Source organism: Salmo salar, chromosome ssa21, assembly GCF_905237065.1.
Source record: "Salmo salar chromosome ssa21, Ssal_v3.1, whole genome shotgun sequence".
NCBI classification, from domain to species: Eukaryota; Metazoa; Chordata; class Actinopteri; order Salmoniformes; family Salmonidae; genus Salmo; species Salmo salar.
The window spans coordinates 36,715,691-36,728,682 of record NC_059462.1 but is presented as its reverse complement, the minus strand read 5'-3'; the positions used below and the strand labels follow the sequence as shown (position 1 = coordinate 36,728,682).

The following is a 12,992-nucleotide window of genomic DNA, read 5'->3' as shown; positions in this document are numbered from 1 at the left end:
TTTCAAATGCTGAAGGTAGCCCAGCTTGTAATAACAACAAGATGTTCAGCTTGCAACAATGTAAAAACATGAGGTGGTATCAGGTGAATTAAAAGATAACCAAAAAGTTATGTTGTCTGGTAAAGTATATACAGACCTCCTGTTACCTGGACAAGAATCCAAGTCAAACAAGTTTATATACAAAATATTATTTTTAACAAAAACAGTAGCCAACACCAGCGCAGGCAACAAAACAAGGGTTTATCCTTATCCATCCTAGCCAGAAATGCCTCTTAACTCAAATATTTTTAGACAGTGAACGCTTAAAAAGAAATAGCCTACCACAATTCATAACATTAAGAATAAGAAATTACACTAAGATTGAAAATCTCCCCATTCTCCCTCTATTCCAGTAACTGTCTGGTCGTCTTCAAAATTATTCATCAGCTTCTCCGACAATTGAACCACTTACGGACACATATAGAGCCATTTCTAAGTGGCTGTCTAGGGTTATGCTACTGAGACTGCTAAAAGATTCATCATACCTTCCAAAAGCTTTGGAGTCGTCGAGCCAAAAGAGCCAGAAAACAAACACCATCGCCTCAAAGGGGTGATTCATATTTAACAAAGTCTGTTAGAATCAGTCTGTTAGAATCAGGCACTGTCTGCATTCCAAATGGCAGACAGTGCCTACTTTATAGAGCACTACTTTTGACCAGGGCCCATAGGCTCTTGTCAAAAGTAGTGCACTATATAGGCAATAGGGTGTCATTTGAGATGAAAATATTGAGAGGCTGGGAGAATTACAGCCTGGCAGCTGAGGCAACCCCATGCCCAGACAGTCACCCCTGGTTACGGGTTTATGTTGTCACTTCCTGTCACTGAGTACAGGGTTATGTTGTCACTTTCTGTTGGAACCCATGTCAGAGACACTTTCAGCCAGCCAGTCACCCGGGGGTTTAGTCTAGCTTGCCACGGTAATTATATAATCATGTAACTGACGGTTATGGATGAAGACAGTCATGAAAATAAAATAACCGTCATAACTGTAAAAAATAAATAAATGTAACTTTACCCAAAAGCAGCAAAGTAAAAGTATGTTTGGTTTACATCTGACAGCCGATATAAGGCGAGAGGAGGCAAAGAAGCCAGGACGGCTGTGCATTCAAAATGATGTCACGTGAGGTTGAGTCCATTTCTGCGGTAACATGGACGCTCCTTGTTTTTAAGTGACGTAAGCCTATAGGCAACTGCACAAGAATAATGTTGGATTCTCTCAGACATTTCAAAAGGGGAAAATAACATTACTTAGGGCTCTTGAGTGGCGCAGCGGTCTAAGGCACTGCATCTCAGTACTAGAGGCATCACTACAGACACCCTGGTTCAAATCCAGGTATCACAACAGGCCATGATTGGCAGTCCCATAGGGCGGCACACAATTGGCCCAGTGTTGTTCGGCGTAGGCCGTCATTGTAAATAATAATTTGTTCTTAACTGACTTGCCTAATTAAATAAAAAGTTAATTATGGGAGGGTCCTCTTCAGACAGTCAACTCTCCTAACAAATCACAAGTTTGTGTAGACGGGGCTTAAAACGCGGGCAAGAATTGTGCTCATATTTAGCTAAGGCAATAGTAGATACAGCAGTGACGTGCTTCCCGTTTTCGACTCGTCCTCTCTGTCCCAACTGATGCCAGAACTTGTACAGATGTTTTAGCTGGAGCATTGATACATCCAGGAAGCAAACCGTCTGTCTAGAGACGCTACCTTGTTTCAGCATGGTGCTGTAGCAAATGAGCCTTTGGTTGCCTAGGCAACGCATCCCATCTGGGAGGCTAGACAGGTAGAGGTGTTCCAGACTATTCTTTAGCATCGATGGTGAGCTACAGCGGGACCGGACAGAGAAAACACCCCCAAGCACTCATCCTTTTTCTGTCTCAGCCATTTGAAAAGCTCAGCTGCTACATCTAAATGAGCCATTTTTCTCATTGCCCTCCTTTTAAAACCATGACCCAGCAAACAGAGACCAGACAGACAGACTGAGGGAGAACGAAGCTACAGTAACAAGGGAGCGACAGGCTATGAACATGAAGAGGAACACGAAAGACAGAGAGAGGGACAGAGGAGGGAGGAACAGGGTCTGAAAGGCTGGGAAGAAGCCCTGGAAAAGGAACTAGCAGATACAGCATCAGTCAAATACAATACAAGACTAAGGTAGAAAGGGAGGTAGAAACAGAGCATAAGGAGGAAAAACGAAGGGAGGTTAAATAAGGAGAAGGAAGAAAAGAGAGAGGGGGGGAGGGTGGATACATCAGGTAACCAAAGAAGGGGCACTAACCTGTCCCCCCTTGGGCTGGTACTTGATGTTGTCTGTGGAGCCGATCTTGGACTTGATGTTCTTGAGGTCGGGCAGAGGCTGGTTAAGGATGCGGAGCTGTTTGGGAGTGGTGGCAGGTGACTTGGGAGGGGTGCGGAGCAGAGCCACCTTGAATTAATGAATGAATTAATTGGGACCTGAATTGCCAAATGATAAATTGCTTCCATGATAAACTATGGTCTCATTAGGAAAATAGATGTCTCAGTATGATCTCCTGAATAAATAAAGGCTTAATAATTCAAATAAAATACAAATCCATTTAAAACACTTATAGAGTACTTGCCTCAAACGAGCACAGTACAACACCATTGCTTCCTTCCCAGGTTACCTAGGTTGCCATTTCAGAGGTAGACCATACCTTCTTCTCCTGCAGCAGGCTTCGAGAACGGGGTGTGCCAGGGGTGAGAGGGGTCCCAGGTGTGCGGCAGGAGTAGCTGTAGCTGGGAGGAGTCCCAGGGGAGATGGCTGTGGACCCTGGGGTGCGGGTTGTGGTGCACAGTGAACGGGAACGCATCGACTGTGTGCCTGGGTGTGGGGAGGTTACATAAAGGTTACAGAGGTCATATAGAGAGGTTACTCAAAGGTCAATCAGGTTGGGCGTCTCTCAGCATTACTCTATCCTGGTCCCAGATTTATTTGTGCGGTTTTGTGTTGTCTATGATCAATATGAGTTTGAAAGACAGCACAAACAGATCTGGGACCAGGCTTACATTACTACACCAAACTATCGAAGTTGGTCAGATGAAGAGTGGATCAAAACAAGCACAAATGTGATAAAACAATGTAGTTAATAGAATGAAAGAGGTTAATGAAGCCCAAACTATAGGCTTACTACCATTGGGCACAGACGTCAATTCAATGTCCTGTCCACTTTGGGTCAATGTAATTTCATTTAAATGACGTGGAAACAACATTGATTCAATCAGTGTGTGCCCAGTGGTTAACTACCAAGGATGAGACATTCCAACTAGTCATCTCTTACTAAGGATGTGATATTGAACACACAGAGATGAACTGGATGAGACTGGGTGAGACCATGTGAGACAAGATGAGAATAGCTGAGACACTGCAGGACTAGCTGAGACACTGCAGGACTAGGTGAAACCAGTTGGGATGAAGAGGGACCGAGTTAGACATGGATGAGACTGGATGGAATTGGATGAGATTGAGAGTTCCTCTATACCTGTCCAACTAGGGGCGCGTCCTGTCCTATGCTCCGCCCTGACCTCTGTACTGAATGCTAGAGGAGAGGATGAGCGGTAGAGGATTAAACAGAGAGAGAGATAGAGACAGAGAGACAGGGCGAGAGACACAGATAGGGCGAGAGACAGAGAGAGAGATAGGGCGAGAGAGAGTGAGAGGGCGAGAGAGAGCAAAAAGAGAGAGAGAGATTGGGAGCGAGAGAGATAGAGAGAGAGATAGGGCGAGAGAGAGAGGGCGAGAGAGAAAACGAGAGAGAGAGGGCAAGAGAGAGAGAGAGATAGGGCGAGAGAGAGAGGGCGAGAGAGAGAGAGAGGGCGAGAGAGAGAGAGAGGGCGAGAGAGAGAGAGCAAGAGAGAGAGAGAGAGAGAGGGCGAGAGAGAGAGAGAGAGCGAGAGAGTGTCAGAGAGAGGGAGAGAGAGAGAGGCAGATGGGGCATGAGAGAGATAAATAGGGTGAGGGCGAGAGAAAGGTCAAGAGCAAAATCAAGAGGGAAAAAAAAGTGAGAGCCAGATCAAAAGAGAAAGGGAGAGGTAGAAAGAGAAAGAGAGAGGCAGAAAGAGAGATACCAGTGTATCAGGGTGAGGGGATGGTGGAGGAGGGCTCAGGAGAAGTGACTTACACGTGGGTCTACGGGGTGCGGTAGAGCCGGAGCTGGTGATAGAGGTGGAGCTCTCCTCCTGGTCATGTGGTTGGTGGTGGGTACGCCGGCTCAGGATCGAGGCAGGCCGCGGGACAGAGGCAGGCCGGGGCAGGGACGACCTCTTTGGGCTCTGCGAACCGCCATCCTGTCAGACACACACACACACACACACACACACACACACACATATACACACACACATGCAGGCAGGCACGCATGCAATGCACACACACACATTTAGCTTAGTACAGTAGTTACAGAAGTTAGCAGAGTGTCTAGCTTCATATATTCTTCTTTATACCCTGCCTTGCGAAAATATTAATTGTTGTGTTACAGCCTGAATTGAAAAATGGATTAAACCAATTTTTTATTTACAAACAATACCCAATAATGACAAAGTGAAAACATGTTTTTAGATACTTCTGAGTCAATACTTTGTAGAAGCACCTTTGGTGGTAATTACAGCTTTGAGTGGTCTTGGGTATGTCTGTATCAGCTTAGTACATCTGGATTTGGGGATTTTTTTCCCCATTCTTCCTTGCAGATTTTCTCAAGCTCTGTTAAGTTAAATGGGGAGTGGCGGTGAACAGCAATCTTCAAGTCTTTCCAAAGATTTTCAAGTCTGGGCTTTGGCAGGGCCACTCAAATACTTTCACATTCTTGTTCTGAAGCCATTCCAGCATTGCTTTGGTTGTATATTTGGGGTCACTGTCCTGTTGGAACATAAATCTTCACCCCTAGGGATGGTGTTAGACGGGTGATGAGCTATGCCTGGTTTTCCCCAGACATAACACTTTGCATCTCAGCCAAGGAACTCTGTAGTTCTGTCAGTGGTCATTGGGTTCTTGGTCAACTCCCTGACCAAGGTCCTTCTTGCCCAGTTTGGTCAGACGGCCAGCTCGAGTCTGGGTAGTAATGTATGTTTTCAATTTCACAATGATGAAGAGCACTGTGCTCTTGGAAATGTTGAATACTCTTTAACAGTGGTCACCAACCTTCTCTGAGTCAAGATCACTTTCTAAGTCAAAATGTAAGTCAAGATCTACAGCTCAGATTTTAAGCTGAGTGAGTTTAATAAATTGCTTTTTTTTTACTGGACTGATTGCCTGCATCTGATGTTAAGTCTGAGGGGAGGGAGGGAGCAGCTGTGAGGCCTTCTCACCATCCCTCTGCTGAGAAAAGGGTATATAGTCTTCCAGCTGATGGCAAAACTCAAGTCACGCTGTATTATTTCTGCCTCATGCACCAATTCTTTTTGTTACTCCTATGACCAGAGAAAGTGATATATTCCTCAATATTAAAGAAAGACACAAGCCGCTAATAATAATAATGCAAGCTTATCGGAACATTTTGCTATGCTCATCCATTGCAGCTGGTTGTAGCGCGAGTTGAATTAGGGAGAACACACATTTTATTGCTTAGTAACAATTTAAACATGAACTTCCTCATCAAAAACAGCAGCTCTATGCTGTATTCATTGAGTCTCTCTCTAGTCATGGTTTCAAATGTTTTGTAATCTCACAGTATCAACTTTGCTGTGCATTCAAAGCTTCTTTTTACAGTCTATGGCTGGAGGAAACTGTGCAGACACGGTGATCTGAGCTATCTGATTGGCCAACTGTAGCCCTACAGGTGCACTTGATTTGCTCTGTGGGCCTGTCGGGTAGGTGAAGTTCTAGCATCAAACACATAAAATGGTTCAAAATGGGAACGCTTTGCCTTCCTGGCACCAGGGCTGCTGAATCAAGTGCACCTACCGCCAACAACGCGAAAATAAATAAATAAATAGGAACACAACGTTAGGTTTTTCACATCAATGTCTGTTTCGACTAGGAATGCCTTGGAGATGGGCCAGTCTATCGCGATCGACCGGTTGGTGACCACTGCTCCATAAAAAAATGATTCCCTTCCCCTGATATATGTATGCCTCATCCCAATTATATCTTTGAGATCTATGGACAGTTCCTTGGACTTCATGGTATAGTTTCTGCTCTGACATGCACTGTCAACTTTGGGACCTTACATAGACAGGTGTGTTTCTTTCTAAATCATGTCCAAACATTTAAATTAGCCACAGGTGGACTCCAATCAAGTTGTAGCGACATCTCAAGGATGTGTCATAGCAAAGGGGTCTGAATCCTTATGTAAATTAGATATCTGTATTTCATTTTCAAAACATTTGCTACAATTTCTAAAAACATGTTTTCACTTTGTCATTATGGGGTATTGTGTGTAGATGAGTGAGACAAAATAATTTATTTAAACCATTTTGAATTCAGGCTTTAAGACAACAAAATTTGAATAAGTCAAGGGGTATGAATACTATCTGAAGGCACTGTATATTGTTTATTGTTATATATTATTGTATTCATTTACATATGTGAGATCAGTTGATCAGTTCAGGGCCATATGCTAACCTTACCGCGTATATTAGTCTGTGTAGTGTGGTAGAGTCACGAGGCCCAGCTGAGGAGGGGCGGGGCCTATCAAGCTCCACCTCCCCCAGCAAGTTCTTTTTAGTGTGGGAGGAGCAGGACGAGTTAGGGCGGGGGGGCAGGAGGGCGACCACTCGCATTTTACAGGTGGGGATCTTTGTTAATGGTGGTGACTGAGTTACAGACAGACAGATGGGGAGAGATGGGTGAGAGAGGGGGGATATGTGTGTGAGAGATGGGTGAGAAACATAGGCTGCAAACCACAGAAGTCATCAGAGGACAAAAAACAATGAAAGTGGAACCAAAAGATGACATGTTGTTGAAAACCAACCAGATTTACCCATACACTCCCCTACATATTTATTTGGACAGTGAAGCTAAACCTTTTAATATGGCTCTATACTCCAGCATTTTGGATTTCAGATCAAATGTTTTCAATGAGGCGACAGTACAGAATGTCACCTTTTATTTGAGGACATTTTCATACATCTCGGTTTTACCGTTTAGAAATGAATGCACTTTATGTATCTAGTCCCCCCATTTGAAGGTTTCATAAGTATTTGGACAAATTCACTGATAGTGTATAACATTTAGTCAAAAGTTTAGTATTGGTCCCATATTCCTTGCACGCAATGACTACATCAAGCTTGTGACTCTACAAACTTGTTGGATGCATTTGTAGTTTGTTTTGGTTGTGTTTCGGATTATGTTGTGCCCAATAGATATTAACGGTAAATAATGTATTGTGTCATTTTGAAGGTTGAGTCAAACAGGGAGACAGCCTATTACATGTACTCGATGGAACATGACATTATTGTGATGCAGTGTGTGGTACTTACTGAGGCTCTGTCCCGAGACTGTCTAGCAACACTGAGGGGCCGACGACCTTCTGGTACACCCACTGAAGAGAGGAGGTGAGAGAAGAGGAGAGAGGATGCAAAAGAGAGAAGAGGAGAGATGGAGACAGAGAGAAGTAGGAGGGAGAGAAAGCAAATGAGATAGAGAAGAGGTAAGGACAGAGGAGGAGAGAGAGCAAGAGCGAAGGAGAGAGGAGAGTGAGAGAGAAAGAGAAATACAGAGACGGTCTACAGTTAGACATGTGACTTAAAAGTTAGGTTTTCATTTTAATAACCAAATCTCAATTTATAAAAACTTACCCCAAACAGCAAATCACTTCCTCATCCTCGTTCTGTAGTATTGCAGCCCTGAAAAACTTGAACAAAGGCTCCAAAAACACCCAAATATGTAATTTTTTAATCCACAACGCTCTCAGTATAGTGATGCAGGTCTTTAGATGTTGTACACATGAAATTGGGTCATTCCGAGCTTTATCTGCAATGTTATATTCAATTTTGTTGCGACTCGAGCGTTCATTCTACAGGTAAATGCCAAAATAAAGGAAACACTGGAGTAAATAAGGGATACAAAGTATATTGAAAGCATGGGGTGCTTCCACACAGGAAGTTCCAGACACATGTAGAATCTACACCAAGACGCATTGAAGCTATTCTGGCAACTCGTGGTGGCCCAACGCACTATTAAGACACTTTACGTTGGTGTTTCCTTTATTTTGGCAGTTACCTGTAGCAGCAGGCTACACGGAGAATGGAGCAGCTGGATATGGGAAACGTCTGGAGTCACTCAAAATAAAATAAAACATTTCGGATAATTAAGTGTAAGCCACCAGAAAAGACAGAACAAATATTAGAGCAAATATTATGGTTAAACTCAAATATACTAATTGGTTAAAAATATATATATATATTTTTTGTAATTTTTTTTTAAATGGTATTATCTTCATAAATTATATTATAAATAGGACTGGTGGAGTTATGTCACACATGCAGCTAACAAAAATATATGTAAATGTATGCTCTATTCAAAATTATAACCAATTAATTTCAGCATTACCCCAAAAATGGAAGAAGCAAGTGGAAGGGGGAGAAGTTAAGGGACTTGTCTGATGGCCATGCATTAAAGACCAAAATTGGTTAAAGAAAATTGTGCTAGATAAAAAAATATACCAGTTTAATTTAAGGACCAAAAATTGACAGCTGTGCCATACAGCTAAATATTTGGGAAGAGATTTTTGATGTACTCATTCCATGGCACATGGTTTATGAACTGATACACAAAACGACGCCGGAGTCAAAATTCAGTTTTTCAATTTAAATTATTTATATACACTGCTCAAAAAAATAAAGGGAACACTTAAACAACACAATGTAACTCCAAGTCAATCACACTTCTGTGAAATCAAACTGTCCACTTAGGAAGCAACAATGATTGACAACAAATTTCACATGCTGTTGTGCAAATGGAATAGACAACAGGTGGAAATTATAGGCAATTAGCAAGACACCCCCAATAAAGGAGTGGTTCTGCAGGTGGGGACCACAGACCACTTCTCAGTTCCTATGCTTCCTGGCTGATGTTTTGGTCACTTTTGAATGCTGGCGGTGCTTTCACTCTAGTGGTAGCATGAGACGGAGTCTACAACCCACACAAGTGGCTCAGGTAGTGCAGCTCATCCAGGATGGCACATCAATGCGAGCTGTGGCAAGAAGCTTTGCTGTGTCTGTCAGCGTAGTGTCCAGTGCATGGAGGCGCTACCAGGAGACAGGCCAGTACATCAGGAGACGTGGAGGAGGCCGTAGGAGGGCAACAACCCAGCAGCAGGACCGCTACCTCCGCCTTTGTGCAAGGAGGAGCAGGAGGAGCACTGCCAGAGCCCTGCAAAATGACCTCCAGCAGGCCACAAATGTGCATGTGTCTGCTCAAACGGTCAGAAACAGACTCCATGAGGGTGGTATGAGGGCCTGACGTCCACAGGTGGGGGTTGTGCTTACAGCTCAACACCATGCAGGACGTTTGGCATTTGCCAGAGAACACCAAGATTGGCAAATTCGCCACTGGCGCCCTGTGCTCTTCACAGATGAATGCAGGTTCACACTGAGCACGTGACAGACGTGACAGAGTCTGGAGACGCCGTGGAGAATGTTCTGCTGCCTGCAACATCCTCCAGCATGACCGGTTTGGCGGTGTGTCAGTCATGGTGTGGGGTGGCATTTCTTTGGGGGGCCGCACAGCCCTCCATGTGCTCGCCAGAGGTAGCCTGACTGCTATTAGGCTGGAGTGTGTCAGCAGTTCCTGCAAGAGGAAGGCATTGATGCTATGGACTGGCCCGCCCGTTCCCCAGACCTGAATCCAGTTGAGCACATCTGGGACATCATGTCTCGCTCCATCCACCAACGCCACGTTGCACCACAGACTGTCCAGGAGTTGGCGGATGCTTTAGTCCAGGTCTGGGAGGAGATCCCTCAGGAGACCATCTGCCACCTCATCAGGAGCATGCCCAGCTATTGTAGGGAGGTCATACAGGCACGTGGAGGCCCCACACACTACTGAGCCTCATTTTGACTTGTTTTAAGGACATTACATCAAAGTTGGATCAGCCTGTAGTGTGGTTTTTCACTTTAATTTTGAGTGTGACTACAAATCCAGACCTCCATGGGTTGATAAATTGGATTTCCATTCATTATTAACCTAACGTTTTCTGTAGGTCAGGAGGAATTTTGGACCATTCCTCTTTCTGTTCAGCAATATTCTTGGGATGTCTGGTGTGAATCACTCTCTTGAGGTCATGCCATAGCATCTCAATCGGGTTGAGGTCAGGACTGTGATTGGGCCACTCCAGAAGGCTATTTTCTTATGTTGAAGCCATTTTGTTGTTGATTTACTTCTCTGTTTTGGGTCGTTGTCCTGTTGCATCACCCAACTTCTGTTGAGCTTCAATTCGCAGACAGATAGCCTTACATTCTCCTGCAAAATGTCTTGATAAACTAGGGAATTCATTTTTCCGTCGATGATAGCAAGCTGTCCAGGCCCGGAGGCAGCAAAGCAGCCCCGAACCATGATGCTCCCTCCACCATACTTTACAGTTGGGATGAGGTTTTGATGTTGGTGTGCTGTGCCTTTTTTTCTCCACACATAGTGCTGTGTGTTCCTTCCTAACAACTCAACTTTAGTTTAATCTGTCCACAGAATATTTAGCCAGTAGCGCTGTGGAACGCTGCAATGTTTTTTTTGGAGAGCAATGGCTTCTTCCGTGGTGTCCTCCCATGACCACCAATCTTGTTCAGTGTTTTACGTATCGTAGACTCGTCAGCAGATATGATAGCATGTTCCAGAGATTTCTGTAAGTCTTTAGGTGACACTCTAGGATTCTTCTTAACCTCATTGAGCATTCTGCGCTGTGCTCTTGCAGTCATCTTTGCAGTACGGCCACTCCTAGGGAGAGTAGCAACAGTGCTGAACTTTCTCTATTTATAGACAATTTGTGTTACTGTGGACTGATGAACATCAAGTCTTTTAAAGATACTTTTGTAACCCTTTCCAGCTTTATGCGAGTCAAATAATACTTAATCTTAGGTTTTCTGAGATCTCTTTTGTTTGAGGCATAGTTCACACCAGGCAATGCTTCTTGTGAATAGCATACTCAAATTTTGTGAGTGTTTTTTATAGGGCAGGCAGCTCTAACCAACATCTCCAATCTACTCATTGATTGGACTCCAGGTTAACTGACTCCTGAATCCAATTAGCTTTTGGAGAAGTCATTAGCCTTGGGGTTCACATACTTTTTCAAACCTACACTGTGAATGTTTAACTGATGTATTAAATAAAGACAAGAAAAATACAATAATTTGTGTGTTATTAGTTTAAGGACAATGTGTTTGCCTATTGTTGTGAATTAGATGAAGATCAGATCAAATTGTATCACCAATTTATTCAGAAATCCAGGTAATTCCAAAGGGTTCACATACTTTTTCTTGCCACTGTATATATGGGGGATACAACCATCCTAAGAGACAGCATCATTAGAACCCTTGTTATGGTTCTGCCCATATGTAGCTTGTTTTTGGTCACAGGTTCAGGAGTGGCTGAAGAATTACCACATTTACCTGGAGCTAAATCTGCAATTAGCACTGCTGGGTGATTTGAAAAGTCATAGTCAATCTATCAATAATTTAATAATACTCTTAGCAAAACATTTCATCTTTAATTTACATTCTGTAGAAACTATGAGAATAGAAATGTTCAGGACTTTTGTGAAACATCACAACACAGTTGAAAAATATATGGCTAATAGAAACTGGATGTTGTTCAGAAATAGATGGGAGGGGTTGAGGGGAGCTGAAAGGTGGGACTAAAAATAACAAAAATATATTTTTTAAACAAGATAACTAAGGTAAAATATACTCTGTCCATAAAATGTATATAGTATGTTTAAGCTGGAAGTAGAAGCCTAAGTATTGTTGTCCAATTATGTTTAAGGGAAAATAATATATTTAAAAAATATATAGCAAAAAATATATGGATGATTGGAAATGATGCAGACCATTACATTGGTAGAAGCCAGAATCTATCTACAATATTAAAGCTGATCGACCCACTTAAAAATAAAATAAAACATGGCGGATAAAGTTCGAAATGACACAATTTCATGTGTAAAACGTCTAAAGACCTGCATCACTATACTGAGAGCTTTGCTGTTTCTAAAATGACATATTTGGGTGTTTTTGGAGCATTTGTTCATGTGTTTTTTTGGCCCCCATACTACACATCAAGGATGAGAAAGTTATTTCCTGTTTAGGGTGCGTTTCTCAGAATCATGTGAAATGACAAAAAAGAGGTCTGGACATTTCTATAACATACAAATAGATATTTGGTTGTAAAACAAGAAAACCTCTCCTTTAAACATTACAACAGATTGACAGCAACACAACAAAACTCTCCCACACACACACAACAGCTGTGGCTGAAGCACGCCACCCACTCTACAGCCTGTACAAACACAATCTAACTGACAAACTATTGGACAAACAGTTACCCCTCTTCTGTAAACAACTAAAGAAAACTTTGTGAGAGGTAATTTAGCCCTAAATCGGGTACAGTACTGTATAATTACACTGTATTACTGTATACAATGAGGGAATTGCCTGAGACCCTATTCAAGCTGCTAGAGAAAAGGTCTTTCTCCAATGCTTTGGAAGGAAATCATACAGACTACATAAGTGCACCTCCCATCCCATCCTCTATCTCACCCCTGAACGATTTAATTTGGGAAATGCAGCAATTTAGAGAGATTCTAGAATAGTCTATCTGTCTAAGATACACAGTTAGTAGAGAGTCACAGTACCAGTCAAAAGTTTGGACACACCTACTCATTCAAGGGTTTTTCTTTATTTTTACATTGTAGGATAATAGTGGAGACATCAAAACTATGAAAAAACACATATGGAATCATGTAGTAAGCAAAAAAAGTGTTAAACAAATCAAAATATATTTTATATTCTTCA

General features: G+C 42.7%; 1 protein-coding gene across 20 annotated transcripts in view; it reads right to left on the bottom strand.

Moving 5' to 3' along the window:
• Positions 1–12,992, bottom strand: part of LOC106582286 (microtubule-associated protein 2) — a 182,022-nt gene that overhangs the window by 15,955 nt on the left and 153,075 nt on the right. For all 20 annotated transcript variants that reach the window (XM_014165207.2, XM_045704737.1, XM_045704736.1 and 17 more), the window contains 5 exons: positions 7,473–7,534; positions 4,178–4,343; positions 3,539–3,595; positions 2,714–2,880; positions 2,317–2,463 (listed from right to left, as the gene is read on the bottom strand). In XM_014165207.2, the coding sequence (XP_014020682.2) occupies positions 2,317–2,463; positions 2,714–2,880; positions 3,539–3,595; positions 4,178–4,343; positions 7,473–7,534 (599 nt within the window). The remainder of the gene's footprint in view (positions 1–2,316; positions 2,464–2,713; positions 2,881–3,538; positions 3,596–4,177; positions 4,344–7,472; positions 7,535–12,992) is intronic.